Source organism: Ranitomeya imitator, chromosome 7, assembly GCF_032444005.1.
Source record: "Ranitomeya imitator isolate aRanImi1 chromosome 7, aRanImi1.pri, whole genome shotgun sequence".
NCBI lineage: Eukaryota > Metazoa > Chordata > Amphibia > Anura > Dendrobatidae > Ranitomeya > Ranitomeya imitator.
The window spans coordinates 4,597,363-4,608,403 of NC_091288.1; the positions used below are offsets into that span (position 1 = coordinate 4,597,363).

At 53.1% G+C, this 11,041-nt stretch overlaps 1 protein-coding gene across 1 annotated transcript in view; it reads left to right on the forward strand.

Moving 5' to 3' along the window:
- LMLN (leishmanolysin like peptidase) overlaps window positions 1-3,077 on the forward strand; it is a 59,991-nt gene extending 56,914 nt beyond the window's left edge. Inside the window, exons 15-17 of the mRNA XM_069732572.1 lie at window positions 897-1,027; window positions 1,628-1,838; window positions 2,152-3,077. Coding sequence (XP_069588673.1) covers window positions 897-1,027; window positions 1,628-1,838; window positions 2,152-2,252 — 443 coding nt within the window. The 3' untranslated portion in view covers window positions 2,253-3,077. The remainder of the gene's footprint in view (window positions 1-896; window positions 1,028-1,627; window positions 1,839-2,151) is intronic.
- Window positions 3,078-11,041: the final 7,964 nt, after the last annotated feature.

Sequence of the window (11,041 nt, forward strand, 5' to 3'; positions counted from 1 at the left end):
ATAAGGGCAGCACGGTGGCGCAGTGGATAGCACAGCAGCCTTGCAGCGCTGGGGTCCTGGGTTCTAATCCCACCCAGGACAACATCTGCAAAGAGTTTGTATGTTCTCTCCGTGTTTGCGTGGGTTTCCTCCGGGCACTCCGGTTTCCTCCCACATTCCAAAGACATACTGATAGGGATTCTAGATTGTGAGCCCCATCGGGGACAGTGATGATAATGTGTGCAAAACTGTAAAGCGCTGCGGAATATGTTAGCGCTATATAAAAATAAAGATTATTATTATTATACTCTATGGGGCAAAAACGCATCCTGCAAACAACTTTGCAGGATGAGTTTTTTCCCCTAAACGACGCATTGCGACGTATTGAAAACAACGCCAGTGTGAAAGTAGCCTTACATGGGACGATGACCGTGTTTCTTTGGTCGGTGCATTCTCCTTATGTTGGTTTTGCGCCGTCCACGTTCTCTGCCCATCACCGCTGTGTTCGGTGCAGCTGACGGCTGCAGTATTCCCTGGGCTTAGGGACTTGTTCACACGCTGCTGATTTGCTGCGTACTTTCGGTCCAGATTATACAAGCAGCAGTCATTTCAGAAATTCAATCCATGCGACGCTGCGGCTAATTTCTGTCTGGGATTTTTTACAAGACACAAGGGGAAATGCTTGACAGAATTTGCAGAGTTTTTCTGTCCGTGTGAATGTTGTGGATCCGAGCGTCCTGCGCATCCAGGGGCGTTGTGGTCCTCTGTCGGACTGATGTGGGGTCACTGCCTACATGAGGGCCTTAGAAATGTCATTTACAGCTGGACACTGCAGACACTACGGTCACACTGCACGCCCGTCACCTACCCTCTGCACTACTACTCCCAGCTGATGGTGATTTTTCTGTGTGTTCCAGCTGAATCCAGGAATTATGGAGCGGAGCGCTACGGGCCGGAGTCTGTCTGCGTGGAGCAGAGATCGGCCTTTGTCATGGAGCAGTGCACAAAAAAGCTGAGTTACCCGGACTGGGGGAGCGGCTGCTATCAGGTGCGTCACTGCCACAGGGTGTAAGAAATGGCGCCAACATCCCTCCTGTGCCTCTGTAATCAGACGGGTCCCATCCGCTGTGTAGACTGCAGCAGCCCCAACCACAGACTCCTGTGTAACCAGAGCCACGGGCTGTCCAGCAGATGTGCTCCACGGCATGCAGCTTTAGCGGGCGTTCTCCACGGCATGCAGCTTTAGTGGGCATTCTCCACGGCGTGCGACTTTAGCAGGCGTGCGGTTTTACCGGGCGTTCTCCACGGCATGCGGCATTACCAGGCGTGTGGCATTAGTGGGTGTTCTCCACAATGTGTGGCTTTAGCATGCGTGCAACATTACCGGACGTTCTCCACAGCATGCGACATTACCAGGCGTGCAGCATTAGTGGGCGGGCTCCACGGTGTGTGGCTTTAGCAGGCGTGCAACATTACCGGGCGTGCTCCACGGCATGCGGCTTTACCGGGCGTTCTCCACAGCATGCGACATTACCAGGCGTGCAGCATTAGTGGGCGGGCTCCACGGCATGCGAATGCATCGGGTTCTCCATGACATGTGAATAACATTGGCGACCAGGCTGAGGGCCTGTCACATCTCATCCGACAGGTGGGCTGCACCCCGGAGGGCCTGCACATCTGGCTGGAGGACAGCGCCTACCTCTGCAGCCGGGCCGGCCAGGTCCTCGCTGTCAGCACCCAGGTCCACGGCTGGTATTATGAGGGGAGACTCGTCTGTCCGTCCTGTTTGGACTTCTGTGACGTCTGTCCCCCAGAACAGGATCCTCCCCCAGACAACTGGACGAGAGCCGCCCCTGTAGGTGAGGTCATGGAGCAGGTAATGGGGTGATCTTTAGGGGCTGTTCACACCTGCAGCCGAGTACACTAGATTCGTGCAGCCCTGGTCCGGCGTCCAGTCCTGGCATGCTGGGGCCTCTGGTTCTCATCCTGCTTCATAGCATGACGTTCGAATGGCCAGAGGCACCTGTGACCCCGGGAAATACATGAAGACCGGCTGCCTCGTGTCACACAGGTGTAATGATGATCTGTGGGGGGGCTCACAGGCACTAGATGAGGACTGGGGGGGGTCTGCTGTAATCTCATCAGTGCTGAGGTCTTGTGTTTTCTCCTCAGATCTCTGCTCCCGCTCTTCTAACCTGGTGGTCACCCTGTGGCTCCTGATGCTGAACTTGCTCCCCCTGCTGGCGGGGTTGTTCCTGTGTGTGTACAAGTGATGAAGCTGCAGTTCTTCCCACGTGTCCTGACCACATCACGGGCACAGCCGCCTTCACCCTCATCTGCGTTAGCACTTTACATGGGAGGCTGGGGCCCCCAGAGTGGTGGCGGGGTCCGCACCGCAGCCGTCGGGGTCCGCACCGCAGCCGTCGGGGTCCGCACCGCAGCCGTCGGGGTCCGCACCGCAGCCGTCGGGGTCATTGTATACATCTCTTGAGCTCAGGTTGACTATATACTAGAAGGCTCGGGGTCATCTCTGTATATGGCCGTGTTTCTGCCGGGTGGGCTGGACCCCGCGTGCACCACAGTCCGTGCCATCTTGTTGCGCTTTTTCTAGCATTTGACATGAAAAGTTTTGCAGTTTATTCTTTTTTTTCTTTTCACCCTCTACTTGTGGTCAAGTAGAGGGTGGGCCGCTGTGGGCCGCCCCTCCTGCTTGTGGCCGCCCCTCCTGCTTGTGGCCGCCCCTCCTGCTGTGGCCGCCCCTTCTGCTTGTGGCCGCCCCTCCTGCTTGTGGCCCGCCCCTCCTGCTGTGGGCCGCCCCTCCTGCTGTGGGCCGCCCCTCCTGCTGTGGGCCGCCCCTCCTGCTGTGGGCCGCCCCTCCTGCTGTGGGCCGCCCCTCCTGCTGTGGGCCGCCCCTCCTGCTGTGGGCCGCCCCTCCTGCTGTGGGCCGCCCCTCCTGCTGTGGGCCGCCCCTCCTGCTGTGGGCCGCCCCTCCTGCTGTGGGCCGCCCCTCCTGCTGTGGCCCGCCCCTCCTGCTGTGGCCCGCCCCTCCTGCTGTGGCCCGCCCCTCCTGCTCTGGGCCGCCCCTCCTGCTGTGGCCGCCCCCCGCCTGCTCTGGGCCGCCCCGCCTGCTGTGGCCGCCCCTCCTGCTGTGGCCCGTCCCTCCTGCTCGTGGCCCGCCCCTCCTGCTCTGGGCCGCCCCTCCTGCTGTGGCCGCCCCTCCTGCTGTGGCCGCCCCCCGCCTGCTGTGTTGTCTTTGCCTTGTCATGGGACGTCCGGAGATGTTGTGCTGCTCCAAATCCAAGTGCGTACAGGAGCGCAGCAGACCTGGCCGGATCCAAGCAGAACTCTGCTCATGACCTCCTGCTCCGGGTTTATATAGGCTTCCTCTGGACATACATTGTAGCAATATGATTGGCTCAGCTTATTGCTACATATGTGCTGGCATTAGCATACAGACAGCTCATTGGCTGAAGGCAGTATCCTCTCCGCCCAGGTTTAGGGTCCAGGTGTCTTCAGGGTCCTGGTTGCGTCTCTCACTTTCCTGTGACCTGTAAGTCCCAGAACGTACACAGCCTCCATTATGGACGCAGGAGCTACTCGTACAATAACTGTAATGGCGTCCGGATGGGTCACGGCCTCCTGCGCTCACATTGTGCAGCTGCTCATTTACAGCACGTGTGCACTGCGCCAAGTATCCCAGGGCCATAACGCAGCGCACTACCTCAGGAACAGACGAATCGTTGACTTATGTCCCCCCCAGCCTAGCAGTGTTGTCTTAAAGTTCAGTCACATAATACAGTGAGCAGAAGGGTGTGAAACGCCGCCACCACCACCACTGCCGCCAGGAGCACGGGCCTCCCCTTACAAGAAAGGTCACAATTTCCATGGTTTCTTGTAATGTCCAGAAATACATTTGTGTGCGAGAATTGTTACAAGGTGTCCTCGTACCATCAAGTCAGTGGTCATGTCGACAACCTCGTCATCGCCCTGCGAGGGGCGCTCTATACTACACCCTGTGCATCCTCCCCGAGCTGTCTATCTCTGTGCACAATATTCACAGCAGAGGAATGAAGATCATACCCGGTGGAGAGGCAGAAGATAGCCCCCGGCAGCACCACCCTGTGGCATGGCCTCCAGTCCCATAGTCTGAGGGGTCCGAGCTGCACCTTCTGTGTCAGTCCCTTACTTAGCATCTTTCTAAAGGAGATACCCAGCATTTTATCCCGTGGCAGATAAAGTGGGGCTGATCATGGCTCTGGGGTCATGGCGGGGTATAGGGTGTCCGTCTGCTCAGGGGCTGATTGTTATCTGTGGATGATAATTATTGTAACAGAGTAATTTATTTCAATAAACAGTCAAATGCCGACAAGAGTCTCGTACAACATTCAAATGCTGACAAGAGTCTCGTCCTGGCCCCCCTTCCCCGCCTTACCGTCTCGACCTGCCTCCCCCACCCGTGTGTCTCGTCCTGGCCCCCCGCCCGAGCATCTCCTACTGGCCCCCCACCCGAGCATGTTGCCTGCCCGCCCGAGTGTCTCGTCTTGGCCCCCCATCCGAGCGTGTTGTCCTGCCCCCGCCCGCCCGAGTGTTTTGTCCTGGCCGCCCTTCCAAGTGTCTTGTCCTGGCCGCCCGTCCGAGCGTCTCGTCCTGGCACAGGAGGATCAGAGTGATGCCGGCTGCTTCTGACCACTAGAAACCAGGTATAATGGGGAAGAAACCCTCAAATTGTCGGATGCTAAACCCGATGTCCACCTGGCTGACACATCCCATGTCCTCGAGGCCGCGCGCAATACTGTCAGACGCCGAAAAGATAAACTCCTCAACCCTGGAACCCTGCACAGGATGTCCCCAGCCCGGGGTCTGAGCCTCGAGCCGAAATCACAGCACCTCCGGCCTTGGCTGCTGTCACTGAGGTCATTGTCATACAGAACAACTGAGGATAATCACCAAGGTTCACTGCACAGACAGATATCCGGGGGTCCGTTTAACACTCGCTCTATGGTGAGAGTCCTCACAACTACAGAAATACCATAATATAACACACAGAAGTGTATGGGATCAGCCTAAGGAAAGCCACCGACCGGACAGGAATATACGTCGTCCCCCGGGCATAATAACTACATTATTAACCAGATAGGTCAGGGATGATAACTACAGATACGTCGGTAACGTCCCCCAGGATAACTACGTGTACGTCGGGGATGATAACTACAGATACGTCAGTAACGTCCCCCAGGATAACTACGTGTACGTCGGGGATGATAACTACAGATACGTCAGTAACGTCCCCCAGGATAACTACGTGTACGTCGGGGATGATAACTACAGATACGTCGGTAACGTCCCCCGGGATAACTACGTATACGTCGGGGATGATAACTACAGATACGTCGGTAACGTCCCCCAGGATAACTACGTGTACGTCGGGGATGATAACTACAGATACGTCAGTAACGTCCCCCAGGATAACTACGTGTACGTCGGGGATGATAACTACAGATACGTCAGTAACATCCCCCGGGATAACTACGTATATGTCGGGGATGATAACTACAGATACGTCAGTAACGTCCCCCGGGATAACTACGTATATGTCGGGGATGATAACTACAGATACGTCAGTAACGTCCCCCGGGATAACTACGTGTACGTCGGGGATGATAACTACAGATACGTCAGTAACATCCCCCAGGATAACTACGTATACGTCGGGGATGATAACTACAGATACGTCAGTAACGTCCCCCAGGATAACTACGTGTACGTCGGGGATGATAACTACAGATACGTCAGTAACGTCCCCCGGGATAACTACGTATACGTCGGGGATGATAACTGCAGATACGTCAGTAAAGTCCCCCGGGATAACTACGTGTACGTCGGGGATGATAACTACAGATACGTCAGTAACGTCCCCCGGGATAACTACATGTACGTCGGGGATGATAACTACAGATACGTCAGTAACATCCCCCGGGATAACTACGTGTACGTCGGGGATGATAACTACAGATACATCAGTAACGTCCCCCGGGATAACTACGTGTACGTCGGGGATGATAACTGCAGATACGTCAGTAACGTCCCCCAGGATAACTACGTGTACGTCGGGGATGATAACTACAGATACGTCAGTAACGTCCCCCGGGATAACTACATGTACGTCGGGGATGATAACTACAGATACGTCAGTAACATCCCCCGGGATAACTACGTATACGTCGGGGATGATAACTACAGATACGTCAGTAACGTCCCCCAGGATAACTACGTGTACGTCGGGGATGATAACTACAGATACGTCAGTAACGTCCCCCAGGATAACTGCGTGTACATCAGGGATGATAACTACAGATACGTCAGTAACGTCCCCCGGGATATCTACGTGTACGTCGGGGATGATAACTACAGATACATCAGTAACGTCCCCCAGGATAACTACGTGTACGTCGGGGATGATAACTGCAGATACGTCATTAACGTCCCCCAGGATAACTACGTATACGTCGGGGATGATAACTACAGATACGTCAGTAACGTCCCCCGGGATAACTACAGATACGTCAGTAACGTCCCCCAGGATAACTACGTGTACATCAGGGATGATAACTACAGATACGTCGGTAACGTCCCCCAGGATAACTACGTGTACGTCGGGGATGATAACTGCAGATACGTCAGTAACGTCCCCCGGGATAACTACGTATACGTCGGGGATGATAACTACAGATACGTCAGTAACATCCCCCGGGATAACTACGTGTACGTCGGGGATGATAACTACAGATACGTCAGTAACGTCCCCCAGGATAACTACAGATACGTCAGTAACGTCCCCCAGGATAACTACGTGTACATCAGGGATGATAACTACAGATACGTAGGTAACGTCCCCCGGGATAACTACGTGTACGTCGGGGATGATAACTACAGATACGTCAGTAACGTCCCCCAGGATAACTACGTGTACGTCGGGGATGATAACTGCAGATACGTCAGTAACGTCCCCCGGGATAACTACGTATACGTCGGGGATGATAACTACAGATACGTCAGTAACGTCCCCCGGGATAACTACGTGTACGTCGGGGATGATAACTGCAGATACGTCAGTAACGTCCCCCGGGATAACTACAGATACGTCAGTAACGTCCCCCAGGATAACTACGTGTACGTCGGGGATGATAACTACAGATACGTCAGTAACGTCCCCCGGGATAACTACGTGTACGTCGGGGATGATAACTGCAGATACGTCAGTAACGTCCCCCAGGATAACTACGTGTACGTCGGGGATGATAACTACAGATACGTCAGTAACGTCCCCCAGGATAACTACGTGTACGTCGGGGATGATAACTACAGATACGTCAGTAACGTCCCCCGGGATAACTACGTATACGTCGGGGATGATAACTACAGATACGTCAGTAACGTCCCCCAGGATAACTACGTGTACGTCGGGGATGATAACTGCAGATACGTCAGTAACGTCCCCCAGGATAACTACGTGTACGTCGGGGATGATAACTACAGATACGTCAGTAACGTCCCCCAGGATAACTACGTGTACGTCGGGGATGATAACTGCAGATACGTCAGTAACGTCCCCCGGGATAACTACGTATACGTCGGGGATGATAACTGCAGATACGTCAGTAACGTCCCCCGGGATAACTACGTATACGTCGGGGATGATAACTACAGATACGTCAGTAACGTCCCCCAGGATAACTACGTGTACGTCGGGGATGATAACTACAGATACGTCGGTAACGTCCCCCAGGATAACTACGTGTACGTCAAGGATGATAACTACAGATACGTCAGTAATGTCCCCCGGGATAACTACGTGTACGTCGGGGATGATAACTGCAGATACGTCAGTAACGTCCCCCGGGATAACTACGTGTACGTCGGGGATGATAACTGCAGATACGTTAGTAACGTCCCCCAGGATAACTATGTGTACGTCGGGGATGATAACTACAGATACGTCAGTAATGTCCCCCAGGATAACTGCAGATACGTCAGTAACGTCCCCCGGGATAACTACGTGTACGTCGGGGATGATAACTACAGATACGTCAGTAACGTCCCCCTTGATAACTACGTATACGTCAGGGATGATAACTGCAGATACGTCAGTAACGTCCCCCGGGATAACTACGTGTACGTCAAGGATGATAACTACAGATACGTCAGTAATGTCCCCCGGGATAACTACGTATATTTCGGGGATGATAACTACAGATACGTCAGTAACATCCCCCAGGATAACTACGTGTACGTCGGGGATGATAACTACAGATACGTCAGTAACGTCCCCCAGGATAACTACGTGTACGTCGGGGATGATAACTGCAGATACGTCAGTAACGTCCCCCGGGATAACTACGTATACGTCGGGGATGATAACTACAGATACGTCAGTAACGTCCCCCGGGATAACTACGTGTACGTCGGGGATGATAACTGCAGATACGTCAGTAACGTCCCCCGGGATAACTACAGATACGTCAGTAACGTCCCCCAGGATAACTACGTGTACGTCGGGGATGATAACTACAGATACGTCAGTAACGTCCCCCGGGATAACTACGTGTACGTCGGGGATGATAACTGCAGATACGTCAGTAACGTCCCCCAGGATAACTACGTGTACGTCGGGGATGATAACTACAGATACGTCAGTAACGTCCCCCAGGATAACTACGTGTACGTCGGGGATGATAACTACAGATACGTCAGTAACGTCCCCCGGGATAACTACGTATACGTCGGGGATGATAACTACAGATACGTCAGTAACGTCCCCCAGGATAACTACGTGTACGTCGGGGATGATAACTGCAGATACGTCAGTAACGTCCCCCAGGATAACTACGTGTACGTCGGGGATGATAACTACAGATACGTCAGTAACGTCCCCCAGGATAACTACGTGTACGTCGGGGATGATAACTGCAGATACGTCAGTAACGTCCCCCGGGATAACTACGTATACGTCGGGGATGATAACTGCAGATACGTCAGTAACGTCCCCCGGGATAACTACGTATACGTCGGGGATGATAACTACAGATACGTCAGTAACGTCCCCCAGGATAACTACGTGTACGTCGGGGATGATAACTACAGATACGTCGGTAACGTCCCCCAGGATAACTACGTGTACGTCAAGGATGATAACTACAGATACGTCAGTAATGTCCCCCGGGATAACTACGTGTACGTCGGGGATGATAACTGCAGATACGTCAGTAACGTCCCCCGGGATAACTACGTGTACGTCGGGGATGATAACTGCAGATACGTTAGTAACGTCCCCCAGGATAACTATGTGTACGTCGGGGATGATAACTACAGATACGTCAGTAATGTCCCCCAGGATAACTGCAGATACGTCAGTAACGTCCCCCGGGATAACTACGTGTACGTCGGGGATGATAACTACAGATACGTCAGTAACGTCCCCCTTGATAACTACGTATACGTCAGGGATGATAACTGCAGATACGTCAGTAACGTCCCCCGGGATAACTACGTGTACGTCAAGGATGATAACTACAGATACGTCAGTAATGTCCCCCGGGATAACTACGTATATTTCGGGGATGATAACTACAGATACGTCAGTAACATCCCCCAGGATAACTACGTGTACGTCGGGGATGATAAGTACAGATACGTCAGTAACGTCCCCCGGGATAACTACGTGTACGTCAAGGATGATAACTACAGATACGTCAGTAATGTCCCCCGGGATAACTACGTATATGTCGGGGATGATAACTACAGATACGTCAGTAACGTCCCCCGGGATAACTACGTATATGTCGGGGATGATAACTACAGATACGTCAGTAACGTCCCCCGGGATAACTACGTGTACGTCGGGGATGATAACTGCAGATACGTCAGTAACGTCCCCCAGGATAACTACGTGTACGTCGGGGATGATAACTACAGATACGTCAGTAACGTCCCCCGGGATAACTACGTGTACGTCGGGGATGATAACTACAGATACGTCAGTAACGTCCCCCGGGATAACTACGTGTACGTCAGGGATGATAACTACAGATACGTCAGTAACGTCCCCCGGGATAACTACGTGTACGTCGGGGATGATAACTACAGATACGTCAGTAACGTCCCCCAGGATAACTACGTGTACGTCGGGGATGATAACTACAGATACGTCAGTAACGTCCCCCGGGATAACTACGTATACGTCGGGGATGATAACTACAGATACGTCAGTAACATCCCCCAGGATAACTACGTATACGTCGGGGATGATAACTACAGATACGTCAGTAACGTCCCCCAGGATAACTACGTGTACGTCGGGGATGATAACTGCAGATACGTCAGTAACGTCCCCCGGGATAACTATGTATACGTCGGGGATGATAACTGCAGATACGTCAGTAACGTCCCCCGGGATAACTACGTATACGTCGGGGATGATAACTACAGATACGTCAGTAACGTCCCCCGGGATAACTACGCATACGTCGGGGATGATAACTACAGATACGTCAGTAACGTCCCCCGGGATAACTACGTGTACGTCGGGGATGATAACTACAGATACGTCAGTAACGTCCCCCGGGATAACTACGTGTACGTCGGGGATGATAACTGCAGATACGTCAGTAACGTCCCCCGGGATAACTACGTGTACGTCGGGGATGATAACTACAGATACGTCAGTAACGTCCCCCGGGATAACTACGTATACGTCGGGGATGATAACTTCAGATACGTCAGTAACGTCCCCCGGGATAACTACGTATACGTCGGGGATGATAACTACAGATACGTCAGTAACGTCCCCCGGGATAACTACGTATACGTCGGGGATGATAACTGCAGATACGTCAGTAACGTCCCCCGGGATAACTACGTGTACGTCGGGGATGATAACTACAGATACGTCAGTAACGTCCCCCGGGATAACTACGTATACGTCGGGGATGATAACTACAGATACGTCAGTAACATCCCCCGGGATAACTACGTATACGTCGGGGATGATAACTACAGATACGTC